The sequence below is a fragment of the Channa argus genome, chromosome 22, assembly GCF_033026475.1.
Source record: "Channa argus isolate prfri chromosome 22, Channa argus male v1.0, whole genome shotgun sequence".
Classification (NCBI taxonomy): domain Eukaryota; kingdom Metazoa; phylum Chordata; class Actinopteri; order Anabantiformes; family Channidae; genus Channa; species Channa argus.
Genome location: NC_090218.1, coordinates 4,161,725 through 4,176,000, shown reverse-complemented (window position 1 = coordinate 4,176,000; position 14,276 = coordinate 4,161,725). Strand labels below are relative to the sequence as shown.

Here is a 14,276-nt window from a genome sequence, read left to right as displayed (position 1 = left end):
AAATCAGAATGCAGCTGAACATGAACTGTACTAAACTATTTAACTGGTGGCACAATAGATCTCGTGTTAAAATGTTCTCCCCATCAATATATTTCCCTTTTATAACATGTATTTCATGTACTTCCTCAGTGGTTAGGGTTGGGCTACGGTTCGGTTTGGGTTATTGTAAGGGGAAACAAATGTTGATGGGGGACAGACTTTCACATAACAAGAAGCAAAGTCAGGGTTCACCAAACTCAGTAGTATTCATCATAGGCACTGTAAATGTTAAAACCTTCCTTGAAATTAACCAAAAGCTCTTAAGATAGTTAAGGGAGAAATTGTGCATTGACAGACATTAAAGCTGAACTTATCACTTGGCTAAAATGTATGCAAATTAAATGAATAAAACACTGTATATTAAAGCTTTTATTTTAGTAGTCACGCATATTTATTGAGGTACAATAGCCAGAAATACATACTTCAAACCCAGCAGGTGCTTGTCCATCTTGGTTGGGTAATGGCCCGGAGTTTCCTAGAAAACCAAACATGCGATCGACCATGTCTGAGTGGTCAACTGGTTGGTCCTTCTCCCGTTCCATCTGCTCCAGCAGCTCTTTTTTCCTCCGAGCCTCCTCCCTCTCCTCCCTGTCCCTCTCCTCCTGCTGCTGGGCCAGTTGGACGAGCCGCTCCTGGTGTTTCCTCTCAGCCTCAGCCTTGGCCCTCCGAGCTGTCATCTGGTTGCGTAGCTGCTCCTCCTCAGTCAGACGCTGGCGCTCTGCGTCCAAGCGATGCTGCAGCTGCGAGGAGAAGTAAGAGGAAACAGAGGGACAAGGGTTCATAGAAGTAGGTGCACTGATTAGCATTTTACTCATTTGTATTTTTCTGCTTTTAATTACTTGTCTGTTTAAAACATGAGCTGATAAAACTGAGAGGAAAACATCACGCATGTAAACAAAAATTACTATTTTGTCATAATTCTAATAATGTAGACACTGTTATAAAAGTATTTAAGGTACGAAAGAACAAAAAATAAACTTAATTAAACCACTGTAATTTAATAGTTTTGAAGGGTTTGTTCAGTAATTTAAGTATTTTCACGTTATATTTCCATCTTTATGTTTCTATGATTCACATTGTAATTTTTACATAACTTCTTTACAGAGCGAGAGTATCGCTACAAAATATAACCATGTGGTGATGAATAAATAAGGTAATTAACATGACTATGCAAAAAGCCATTCAGTATAATGAATACTTTTAAATCCACTGCATTTCCGTATTAAGTTACTAGTTACTTTTAAAATATAAAATTCTTAACACAATTAATATAATCATGCATTATTATTAGTGATTAGGCCAACTAGCAGTAGATGAAGTGGTTAAAATTAGTCACCTCTATATCAACATTTGCGATGCTTACATAAATAAAAACTATTTAATAATTGCAGAATTATAATGCAATAATTTAATAGATATCAATTTGAAATGGGACTATGCACCAAAAGTACAGTGAATAATTAACTTTTGTCAATTTATTTTTAATATCTATAACCCTTCAGCACAGTTTGAACACAGGACATTTCCTTCTAACACAGCATTTCTACACTGTAAAATTGCTACTTTTACTTAAGTAGGTGATTTGAGTACTTCTTGCACCACTGTTTACAGAGGATTACAGTAAATGCTAGAGGAGAGTAAACCTAAAATTCTACACACTAACATAACAAGAAACCAATAAGAAGTGGTGGACAGGTGAGAGTTATAAAGACAACACAAATTAATGTACAATTATGACGACATATAACAGCAGCTGCCTCTGGTCCATACTTGAGCTCCTCCACTTCCAGCTCTTCCACTGACCTGTTCACTGTCAGTTCACTGGAACTGCGATCTTGGTCAGAAATCTTGATTTGACACTTCTCTGAAAGCTATTTTTAACTGTTTTTTTTTAATAACAAACAGAATAAACAAACATTCACAAAGCAAGAAATTTATTTAACATTGTCTTTGGGAACAGGAAATAAGGGAAAAATGTGTAACAATGTTGGACTGAATGATATTTTTCCTATAAACACAAACATTCTTAAAATCTCAAATCTTTTCCATAATTCAACAGACATCAAATAAACTTTAAGCTCATTTATTTTAAAATAAGAGAGTAGTTTTTAAGGTGAAATATTTTGGCCCTGTTTTTTTATTGAATCCTTAAGAAACCAACAAAATAAAAAAGTAAACAGATATCCTATTATAAAATAAGAAACAACTGAATAATTAATTAAACAATATATGTAAAGGTTTTTATGACAATGGTTAATATTCTTCAATTGCATCAATTTGTATAATAAATTTGAATTACTGGAAAAATACCACATTCTAATTTTATTTCTCATAACCAGTCTACTGACTAAAGCTACAACCTCCAAGTCAAGACAACACAATTATGATTATCATGAAATGTGAAATTTGTACCCCCAATATCACTTTTTTAGGCATTATAGGCATATAGGCATTTTTCTTCAAAGATTAATACTTTAAATAGGAAACATCTATTTATATTTCATATTGGCACATTTTATTTTTGGGACCAACCCCCTAAAAGGTACAGTATGGTAATAAACTTCCAACAAACTTTAAGAACAAACACCTACTATATGGTGTCTCGTGGTGACATTAAAGAAAACAAATGAAGTAAGTCTTCACAGTTACTTTCAGCAAAATAAAATATATGACAGATAACTTTTCTCCATGTCTTACCTCAACACAAGAATTCCTCTCTGTCTGGCACATTAACAAGATCATATAAGTAGCAGTAGTAAACATAGTAACTTTTTACCTCCGCCCTGAGCCTCTGACAGAGGCGTCTGGCTATCATGCCCCTGGTGTAGGCCTGGATGGTCAACACGGCACGAAGACGCCGCCAAAATGCCTGCCTGATGAGGAAGCCGCGGCAGCGGGCTTGGATAAGCGTAATCCAGAGGCGAGTCCTCCGGTAGCTTCTATAGTACTTTCTCGACCTGTAGACAGCCTGGAGGCGCAAGAAGCCAGACTGCATCTGTGGGAGCGAAAAATGTTTTAATGTGAAGAATTATGAGGATGATGTAATGGTATACAGTGTAATGGCTGAGAGGTTATAAAATAAACAGCTGTTGAAGTGTTCATAAAACAATACATTGGAAGACTTACAATTTGGTATTTCTTCCTGCATTGATAACCCCTCCACACCTTCTGGATACGAGTCACAGCGCTCCTCACCCTGAGAAAGTTAGTCCTAAGAAGCAGGAAAAAGAACACAGAAATTCTATACTGTATAAAATCTCATTCATAAACAGGTTACAACACAGAGACATAAATGTTAGAGCCATGTCCTAGAAGGTTCCCGACCTCTCTCTAAGTCCCCGCACAGCCTTCTGAATGAGGATGACCTTGTCAGTGATGGCCTTGTCTCTCTCAATCTCCAGCTGCATGTCATGATGGTCCTGACAAATCAACAGTGGACAACAGCGGTTGAACACGATGATCCGTCAACCTTTTCATTTTACTAAGCACAATGTACAATACATTGATTCTTGTGTCTAGGTTCATTAAAAATATTAAACAACCTTTAGGAAAATCTTTGTCTTTCCAATCTGCCAGTCATCATGCTTCCCCAGCCGGGCCAGAACTATCTGCTGACAGGTCCCTCGCAGGTCCTCCTGAAACGGCAAATAACCGCTCAAAAGTCTGGCTCTGTCCAAAGGTAAGAAAGTTCACTTACCTGCATGTTTAAATCTTATTAACATGTTAAATCTCACTTTCTCTCAGTTTAATCCAAATGACAAACACTTAAGGTGTTAAACAACGAGTCATGTTTTCACTGTGAGACTAGTTATGCTATAAACGGGCCTGCACTAAGCCTGACTTAATAGCCTAACTCCAGATGTGCTGCATAGAGGTACTAGGTTGACAGATAAACTGTTAGGCAAGAAATGTGTGTTGTTACAGCATTTACATCTCTAAAATCTAAAACTACAAATGTTGATTACATTTATGTTTGTGCACAGGCAAATGAAAAGGTTTGATAATCAGTGAGCTGCAGAGATGTTTGTATATGTAATAAACAGAATAAGCAGTTTCAGTCCTGTTTTCAGATCTGTATTCATACAGAGATAATTTTTCTTCATACTCTTTGACATTAAGCAAATATTGGATTGTAAAATATTTCAGTGGATTGGTTGTTGACCTGTACGTGGGCAGGTTTGATGCCAGGCATGAGGACTCGGTAACGATCCACAAACTCAGCAAAGGTGTATCTGATGGGATAACCGGCTCTCCTTATCCGGATGGTCTCCATCATGCCGGAGTAGCGCAGCTGACGAATACACAGTTCTCTGTCAAATAACTACGAAAATACACAAAAAACAACTTGCAACATTAGAAGTCACAGAATACAATAATATAATACTTAAGAAGCCAGCTGTTTCCCACTGTGCAGGGGCGGGGCCAGATGTGTGGCCTTGGGTAGCACTGACCACCCCAGTTAGATTTCAGCCATGCTTCTTACACAAAACCAACACTTCATAATAATAGGCTAATAGTGGATTTATGGAGTTTTTATAACCTACCACAAATATGCTTACACAAACTGCACTCACCATAGGTTTTTTGAGCTCGTTGGGTTTTATACAGCGGACAAAGAACGGCTGACACACGCTGAGTGTCCTCATCAGCAACTCAAGGGAACGTTTGAACTGGCTGCTTAGAGTTGGAGAGCGCTTCCTTGTCTCAACACCCTGCAAACACATAAACAGAGCATCCAGATTATTTTAGACACATCGCCTGGTATAATATTACTCCTTTAATCTGCATTTTTTGTTTTCTGACACATCAGTTTTACAAAATACGTAGCACTTTTATCACTACACTAAAAACTTGTTTACATTTTAATGGGTGTTTAACTTCCATTTTTCTGTTATTGAGTGTATTCAAATTTAAGTTAATCTGAGATTCATATACGTATCATAGGACCAAGAGATAGTGTTTGCTCGAATGATCTTTTTAATGATTTATAAATGAGCTCCCTCCATTTAGAAGAGGAGCTGCAACTACTGATTAATCTGTTGATTACTTTCTCCAGTATTCAATAAATTAATCAGTGTGAATGTCATAAAATATATTATATTCATATACACATTACTCTTTTAGTTGGGCAAACAAAAAATCCAAATCAGTTGTTCTTCACGACAAGAAATAAATAAGCAAATACCAAAAAACTAACAAAAAACATCAAATCTTTAAAAACTTCGCCATTAAGAAGCTCTAACCAAATAATTTTTTTGCTTTTTTTATACAGTAAAAATAACTTTATTAATAGTTTTCATAAAGGCCCAATGCTGAATGTTTATTAAAATAAAACAAGAAGCCAAGTGTAAAAAATAAAAACTTAAAGGCATCACTGGAGCTGCTTAACATTTCTGTTTGTCTATCTGCAAATCATGTAGAAAGGATACCATGTTGCCACCAATCCAAGGGTTCAGTTACTTTTCCACCAGCACTGTGAATGTTTAATAAAATGTTAATTAAAGAAACTAAATAACTTAACTATTAGTGTATTATAGGCTTTAGTGCTTTGTTTTACTATATTTGTAACAGAGATGGAAATATAAATATTTTAAGACTAAATAAACCAAAATAATAATAATAATAAAATTTAAAACAGGTCACTGCAAGAAAACAAGCTTGTTTTTTTTCCTTCCTATTAACTAAACAGCTGCGATCATATGGTGATGTACTCTAGGACTGAACAGCGTGTGAACAATCAAATCCAGTCTAGCACTTCAAGGTTTGTCTCACATTTCATTGTATGGATAAACATAAAATCTGCTTTTTTCATGAGCCTAACGTAGACAATTCACAGGGTGAAAACACATGACTATAGCACAAAACACACAAATGAAACAGCACACAAAATCTCTGACAGCCGAACGGAAGGTAGGACTTTCCATTTCTCATTAATTTATTCCCATAAACCTAGACCAGAATTTGAGATGTGTGTTTTATGTCAGAGAGTTTGCTGATTATTTTCCGTAAACTTCACACAATATCAATTAAAATCACCATAATTTTCCTTCTGGGTTCTGCCATAACAAACTGCACACCTGTGGGATAAAGAAAGGATCTTGAGGAAGGGGTGGGGCCTGCTGCTATTCGAAGCTGCCTATTGGATTAATGTTTGTTTTTAAATTGCAAACACACACACAGGGTCTGAGTGAGCATGTGTTGCTAAAGGCTGTTGATTACCTTAGGAGCAGGGGTGCTGGGCTGCTGATAGCCACACAGAAACTGATGTCAGAGGAAAAGATGGGGGAAACAGGGAAGAGACAGCAAAATGAGAAAGGGCTGTGCCATTAGTAAAAGCCAAAACTGTGAGGAGAAAAGTTAAAGGGGGCAAAAGACACTGACACTGTAACTTGAAGACAGCAACAAAATACATGTCATAAAAAATAAATAAAGGTTAAAATAAAGGTTAAAAAACTCAAGTCCCCCATTACAGATATAAACTTCATTACAAGCAGAAAACATCTAGAGATGTTACTCTCACCATGGCCACGTCAGCCTGGAAGATCTGCTTAATGAACTTGTTCTTGGACGAGTGGACAAGCTGGATGATGTCTGTGTGGAGACTGTCTCTGTTTTTCTCCAGGAACCCTGGAGGAGACAGGACGAAGAGAGAAGCAAAGTTACTGTAGTTAGTTGTGGTTTGGTTAAGTTATCTAGAAAAATGAAAAAATGACTAAATGAAAAATGAAATCTTGTGACTTTTTATTTGTGTGAATATAAAATGATTACAAAATGTAGCAAAATGAATGAGACTGAAACTGAACCCACCTCTGGTCTCATAATGTACAACACCGGCAAAATGTTGGATACCAAACTGGGTTTCATAGCTGTTTTTAGGGGGTATGTAGTTGGAGTTGAGCTTGTGCTGTGAGTTAAGCTTATACAGCATTGTAGAATCAGTTCCCTGAGAAAAGACCAAGAATAAGTATTTATATTATACACAAATATCACTTATTAGCAAGTGTTTATACAATAAAAAACTAAATTATAGATGGGTCCTTTTGTGTTGTTGTTTTTTCTAAATCAGTTTTATAGTTTCCAGTTCAAAATTTTGTCTTAATTGACACGTGGCCCAGTAAAACTAAAAAAACCTAAACTGCCCCGGAGGCAGAGGCTGTTTAGCGCTGTAGCATTTGTCTGCATCATAATTATAAACATGGTTAATCAGAAACATATTCTTAAGTCATGATGACAAAAATGTTTTATAGCTTTTACTAAATTCTTCCATGTTTTGTACCTTAGGGAACTTGCTTTCTTCATCAATAAGGGAGATGATGTTCATGGGTTTGTTGGCAATCATGTCCAGTGCATCCTGGTTGTCAGTAAACTCGATGTGCTGCCAGCTGATGTCCTCCAGGTTGTACTCCTCCTGCTCCAGTTTGAAGACGTGGCGGACAAAGAACTGCTGCAGATTCTCGTTTGCAAAGTTGATGCACAGCTGTTCGAAGCTACGGTATAAAAGGAAATTAGGCAAGAAAGCAAAAAGAAAAACATGTGAAACTATTAAAGTATTAAATCTATTACTTGTTTATCAATTAAATAGTTGGTAAAATCAGATTTCATCCTGCTTCTTTTCTAACAAGTATAAGTGACCTGTTGACAATGAAGTTCTCGAATCCAAAGATGTCCAGCAACCCAATCGATCTGCTCGCAATGTTACTCTCACAGGATGGCTGCCTGTATATGGCAGCATTGATTTTATCTACAATCCAGACAAACAGCCTACCATAGATCCCCTGGAAGATAAAAATCAGAGTCAATAAAAACAATTCTATCAACTTTTTTACATTTTCATGAGTTGCCACACTGACCGCATAAATCTTTTCTTGGTAATATTTTTTTTATATTTTTTCAATGTGCACAAACCTTTCTGACTTATAACCTCTTTAAAACAAAGCATTATAGGATTAGCACCTTGACAAAGGCATCCCTGACATCTAGGCCTTTTTCAACACTGAGAGGTGTTGCAACACTTTCACCTCGTGTGATCAGAGTTCGCGTTGTCAAACACACCATCACATCTTTAGGCTCTACCTACAATGAACATAGAACACAAACAAGAGAGAAATCCATCCATCACAAACTGAGCCACTTATCAGATATATAAAAGTACATATTAAACATTGTTCAGAGGAAATTCATTGGTTTTTATATTAGCTCACTTATATGCTTTCTCACTGATCAGACCAATGTGCAGACACAAGCATACAGTATGCAATCAATCATACACACCTCCATGAGAGAAGCTGCAGTAACCAGATCAGGAGATCGCACTACTACGCAGGCGTCTAAGTTCTCATACATACGAGCTGAGGAGAATAACAAAGATCATTGTTTTTCTCATAGCTATGAAAGATAAGACTCAGTGAAAAGTGTATTTACAGTACAGTATGAGGTTAGATTTTTCCTCAAATACAGCGTTACCAACACTTGTCAGCATTATTCTCAGTGTTACCTTTGCAATGAGCACAGAGAATATGTTTTGAAAAGGTAAACTCATTAAACAAATCTCAGTGGGTAATACCTTCAAATCGCAGGTTGCCCATGTGCAGGATGGCAGCCAGCAGTTTGGAAATCTCCCAGTTTTCTGTCTCTGTGAACATGAGGACCTTCATGGCTGATAGGATGCTGGAGTAATCGTTTAGATCATCACGACCATCACACTGTGTGCAGTTCCCCTGAAGGCAGATTTGGGTTATTGTGTTATCACTAGGTCAAGCTCAGATAAGCAGGTGTGTGTTGTAATGTAATGCTCAAAAACACACTCATTAAATTCTTCTCAATCTCATAATCACAGCACATGGAGTTTGCTTTGTTTTCATATTTAGTTGAGTTTTTCTGAATAAGTTGTGCTCAAGGACCGAAAATAACTTTAATTGTATGACTTGTATACTATTGACCACATTGTGGCCAAGTAATTGTCGAATGATCTTTTAGATAAGGAAAAAAGCTGCCTATTAAAAACATACAACACAGGGCAAACCTTAAGTAAAGTAAGTTAAGAAAGCCCCCATTTATCAGTCCACACATAGAAATATATTATAAACAGTCCCTCACTGATGTAGACTCACCATCGTGAGGTAGGAGTAGTCTGAGGCGAGGCCGAGACCCAGCTTAGCTTTCACCTCTGGACCCATCCCTTTCAACATACAGTAGAAAATATGATAATTCCTCTCATCTGAAGCCTGGAGAAGAATAGAGCAGAGAGTCAGATAAGAAGAAGAAATGAAAGAAGGTGTGGAAACAATAATACAAACACCTGTTCAAAACTGTTCATCACTTACTTCCTGTGGTTTTTGTATCACATACAATAGTACAACCCCAGGTCCAAAAAAGTTGGGACGTAAAACATAAATAAAAACAGAGTGCAATGATTTGCAAATCTCATTGACCCATATGTTATTCATAATAGGACATAAACAAAGTTTTCCATTGTGTAGCATCCCATCTTCTTTTACCAACTGTCTGTAAACATCTGGGAAGTGAGGAGACCAGTTTCTAGAGTTTTAGGAGAGGAATGTTGTCCCTTTCTTGTCTGATGCAGGACTCTAGCTGCTCAACAGTCCTGGGTCTTTGTTGGACTTTGTCTGGACTGCAGACAGTTCAGTTCAGCACCCTGACTCTTCTCCTGCAAAGCCATGCTGTTGTGGTGGATGCAGTATGTGGTTTAGCATTGTTTTACTGAAATATATACAAGACCTTCCCTGAAAGAGACGTCGTCTGGATGGCAGCATATGTTGCTCTAAAACCTCTATGTACTTTTCAGCATTGATGGTGTCTTTCCAGATGTGTAAGCTGCCAATGCCATAGGCACTAATGCACCCCCATACTATCAGAGATACAGGCTTTTGAACTGTCTGCTGATAACAAGCAGGATGGTCCCTCTCCTCTTTAGTCCACGTGACATGGTGTCCATGGTTTCCAAATTTTGATTAATTTGACCACAGAACAGTTTTCCATTTTGCCTCAGACTATTTTAAATGAGCTTCGGCCCAAAGAACAGAGCAGAATTTCTGGATTGTGTTCTTAGCATGATACAGCTTTAACTAACATTTGTGGATTTCTGGAAGTGTCCCTGAGCCCATGCAGTGATGTCCAGTAGAGAATCATGCCTGAAGATCAACGCACATCCAGTTTTGACCTTTGATGTTGTCCCTTATACACAGAGATTTCTTCTGACTCTCTGAATCTTTTTATGATATTAGACACTTTAGATGGTGGGATTTTCAAAGTCTTTGCAATTTTACACTCAGCAACATTTTTTTAAAAATGGTTCCACAATTTTTAGATGCAGTTTGTTGCAGACAAATCTTTACATTCAAGAGGCTCTGCCTCTCTGAAATGCTCCTGTTATATCCACTCATGTTACTGACCTCCTCCTTCATTTTTTTTTTATTTGCAGTTACGTTAGCAGCTTTTTGTTGCCACTGTTTCAACTTTTTAAAAATGTGTTGCTGCAATTCAATTCAAAATGAGCTAATATTTTTCATGAAATTGTAAAATTTCTCAGTTTCAACACCTGATATGTTGTTTGCAAATCATTGAATTCTGTTTTGGAATTGGGGTTGTATTAGTGTCTGTATTTGTTAATGGGGTGACAAAACAGCATCACACTGTTTTTAATATGTTGCTTTAAAACACAGCCATAATAATATAAAATAACTTTTTTTTGCATAGTGAGGATTGTAATCTATATTCTGAAGTCTCACCTGTCGACACACTCGAGACTTCTCCAGCAGGTACTGCTCAATTTTGGCTCCTTCAATGGCCCCACGTTTGTTGAAGTGAATGTCTATATACTTCCCAAAGCGACTGGAGTTGTCATTGCGAATCGTCTTGGCATTGCCAAACGCTAAGTGGATTCAAAGCACAAATCACGGACAGAGCTAAAAAGAGGGATGTTGATGTTTGAAAGCATGTACACTACAACTACTGTACAGAAAGTAACATGGTAAAAGTTGGAAAACAACTCCTGCAAATCTATGCACACTGGGCAAACTTCCTCTGCTAATGACAATAATTTAATATGATCAAATGATAATAAGGTGAGGTTAAACCTCAGCTTTTTAAATTGTGTACAGTATGTCTGTAAAATCAATACAGCTGTCTGACCTTCGAGGATAGGAGTGGCCTCCAGGACTTGCTGCTCTATCCAAGAGTGCTGACCGCTGATGGCTGCGAGAAACTGCAGAATCAGCTTCGTACTCTCCGTCTTCCCAGCTCCAGACTCACCGCTGAGTCAGAGAGAGACGAGAGATGCTCATTTAACTCACAGACATGATAACTGAATAACCAATGGAGCTGAAACAGCAGCAACATCCTAGTCGTAGTTTGTGAATGTATGAGGATCCAGTATCAGTGGGATTATCATATTCGGGTGACCCTGGTTCTGATAATGAAGGTCATATTCATTTTTCATAACGACAACACTATGATATGTGACTCACAGCTGTGGATCTTCTGTGACTTGGACCAGGCATGAAATTCTCAGATGGAAATGATTAATACAAAAGAGTCTATACTGTAAATACCTGCATTATAAAACATTTGAAAAACAAGTTAAAGTACAAATGGATATATATAAGAAATTATGATAGGATTTAACTAGAGCTCCTAAGGAACATTTTGACAACAACCATCCAATAACCAAGCTAACATTTCTCTCACAGTAACAGCGAGCGGAAACATTGATTTATCAATTTATCATTTGTGTCTCCTGCCTTTAAATTAAGTGATCATTGACTCCTAAGAGGAAAAAACACGACCGACGGTATAATAAAATACATAATTAAATAAGTTAAAAAGTTGTTTTCTTTTGCCTTTAATATCTTAGCTCTTCTGTTTTCTGTTTTTCTACCATTTTACTGCAGCAAAGTTGGAACAAAACCGTCTGGACAGCTTAGTTTGTCTTCCAGATGTATTTAACAGCCAAAATTACCTGAATGTAGGTTTCTGTGCATTCATATACAGGTGGGTTCCCTAACATGTAGCTTACAAGTTGAGTTGTGGTTCTTTCTTTTTGCCTGGGCAGCTTTTAGGCAGTGGTTCTCAAAGTTTTCTAACTGCTGGACACCTGCGTGAGAGCTGTTGTCGTAGTGTGATTGGACATTTACAAACGCTGTATGTGCATTGTTTTGAGTCCATTTAAACTGCACACGCGCGCACAAACACACACCTGATGATGCAGCACTGGTCCTTGTTGTTTCGTTGCATATTGAAGTAGCAGTTGTCCGCTATGGCAAAAATGTGAGGCGGCATTTCACCAATCTTCCTGTTGGTGTAGAGGCGGATCTGGTCTGGAGTATATATAGGCAGCAGCTGGTAGGGATTCACTGCCACCAGGATTGAACCTGTATATGTCTGCAAGAACCCAAAAACAGCAGAGTATGTGATTTAAACCTTGAAAAGACAAAGCTAATAATGTATTCTCTTTTATTTTGGAAAAATCCCCTTTTTCTGCTCCAACACTCGATTCATTGACTATTTGTTGAAGACCTTATTGTGAAATACAGCCGTCATAATTCCAAGATTAGGCAAAAAAAAAAAAACCTTCTGTGGAAACCTCTAGTAATCAGTCAAAGTGTTACCTGAGCTGTCAGTGTAGTCAGTTAGCAAAAAATATAAATGTGTCTACATCATGTCCCTGTAACACACTTAGACACAAATATTTACAATGGCTAAATCTTAAATGTAATGGCCTTGACATTCCCATGCTTTTGGAAGGGATTGCAATTAAGCTATAAATGTGCATAGTTGCTGCAGAAGAGCTACAGTCTGAGATACTCACATAGATGACACATTCACTGTAGCGGATGAGTAGGTTGCGAAGGATGCCGGCTTCATTAAGGTCGCCCAGACGGATCATGTCCTCCACGCCATGGATGGAGGTTGGGTGCATGGGCTTGATGTTGGTAGCGCTCTGAGGGGATATCCAGTGTTCCTATGTGAGAAGGGAACAACTAAGTTACAGAAACAGGCCTTTTAAAATGACATCAGTGAACGAGGTAATGCCTGCACACTAACTCAAGCCAGAAATGTGTTAAAACATGACAATATTTTTAGTCCAATTTGGATCCTATTCAGGTCACAATATTCCAAAATGGTTACCGTCCCACCCATAAATATCACTAACCACAAATAGGCTGCAAGGCACTATGGTGGTACAAGTTGTGGTCAATTAATCATAATCATACCAATTCTAAATTAACTTAAAAAGTGTAAATTATGTACAGGATAAAAACTAGTGTGACAAATAATTACAACAAACACTTCACATTTGCTTCCTTCTCTGCTGTTTACTTACTCGACCTTCATCGTCCAGAACCTGGATCTGTCCAGAGTCACACAGTTTAACCACAGCTCCCACGGGGACGTCAAACTCTCTGCCTGTTTTAAGGCCCAACCACACATAGTCGCCCTGCATGATGAACCACAGCTAAGGTCAAATACAGCATCAACTTAGATTTAAAGCTACAGAAACAAAGTAGCTAATACCATTTCAGACAGATTTATGAAATCCTGAATAAAACCTTCTACTGAAAACTTTTCTTAATGTAAATAAGTAAAAGTTTCTATAGTAAGAAATTGCACTGAATGACCATAACATGGAGTCAGCTTGAAGCAGTGGGCTGGAGTAAATGGGATATAGATGGAACAAAACATAACTGCCACAAGCCTGAGTGTGTGTATGCGGCACTTGTTCTGTGCATATAGTATTTGAATTTGGTTCTATTTTTACTTTAACCAAAAATGTGTTAGACTATATAGGACCTTGCACTTAAAGAGGCAGCAAGGTCCTCAAAGAAACTAAATAAAAATGGAAAATACTAAACTTACTGCTTTATGGCTATTGTTACTGAATCACCATTTTTTGGTAAGAGCATTAGTAACCTTGCTAACATATGTAATTTTACTTGGTAATGTTCATAATCATGTTTTACTAAGTTTGCTTATAAAGATTATAACTTGATGAGGCAATTAATTGTAGCTGAAATGTAGTAGTGGCAAAAGTTGAACTTATAACATAAGTTCAATCTAAATGTGACCTCTAAGTCCGATATTTTCAGCTTTATTATAGTCAGACTCTTCTCACTCCATTGGCAACTGTACTGGACTCGGTTTACCAACATCAGCTTAAAACCAATTTTTACATGATTCCAATTCCAAGATCTCTTTAATTTTTTCAATCAGGTAAAATA

General features: G+C 37.4%; 1 protein-coding gene across 1 annotated transcript in view; it reads right to left on the bottom strand.

Moving 5' to 3' along the window:
- Window positions 1-14,276, bottom strand: part of myo7ab (myosin VIIAb) — a 35,656-nt gene that overhangs the window by 14,782 nt on the left and 6,598 nt on the right. The window contains exons 3-23 of the mRNA XM_067491898.1: window positions 13,382-13,495; window positions 12,866-13,018; window positions 12,254-12,438; window positions 11,191-11,312; window positions 10,788-10,930; window positions 9,150-9,263; window positions 8,603-8,756; window positions 8,311-8,387; window positions 7,993-8,112; window positions 7,672-7,814; window positions 7,316-7,526; window positions 6,847-6,982; window positions 6,560-6,666; window positions 6,259-6,300; window positions 4,614-4,751; window positions 4,202-4,360; window positions 3,582-3,674; window positions 3,364-3,458; window positions 3,166-3,250; window positions 2,816-3,034; window positions 462-779 (exon numbers count right to left, since the gene is read on the bottom strand). Coding sequence (XP_067347999.1) covers window positions 462-779; window positions 2,816-3,034; window positions 3,166-3,250; window positions 3,364-3,458; window positions 3,582-3,674; window positions 4,202-4,360; window positions 4,614-4,751; window positions 6,259-6,300; window positions 6,560-6,666; window positions 6,847-6,982; window positions 7,316-7,526; window positions 7,672-7,814; window positions 7,993-8,112; window positions 8,311-8,387; window positions 8,603-8,756; window positions 9,150-9,263; window positions 10,788-10,930; window positions 11,191-11,312; window positions 12,254-12,438; window positions 12,866-13,018; window positions 13,382-13,495 — 2,928 coding nt within the window. The remainder of the gene's footprint in view (window positions 1-461; window positions 780-2,815; window positions 3,035-3,165; window positions 3,251-3,363; window positions 3,459-3,581; window positions 3,675-4,201; window positions 4,361-4,613; window positions 4,752-6,258; window positions 6,301-6,559; window positions 6,667-6,846; window positions 6,983-7,315; window positions 7,527-7,671; window positions 7,815-7,992; window positions 8,113-8,310; window positions 8,388-8,602; window positions 8,757-9,149; window positions 9,264-10,787; window positions 10,931-11,190; window positions 11,313-12,253; window positions 12,439-12,865; window positions 13,019-13,381; window positions 13,496-14,276) is intronic.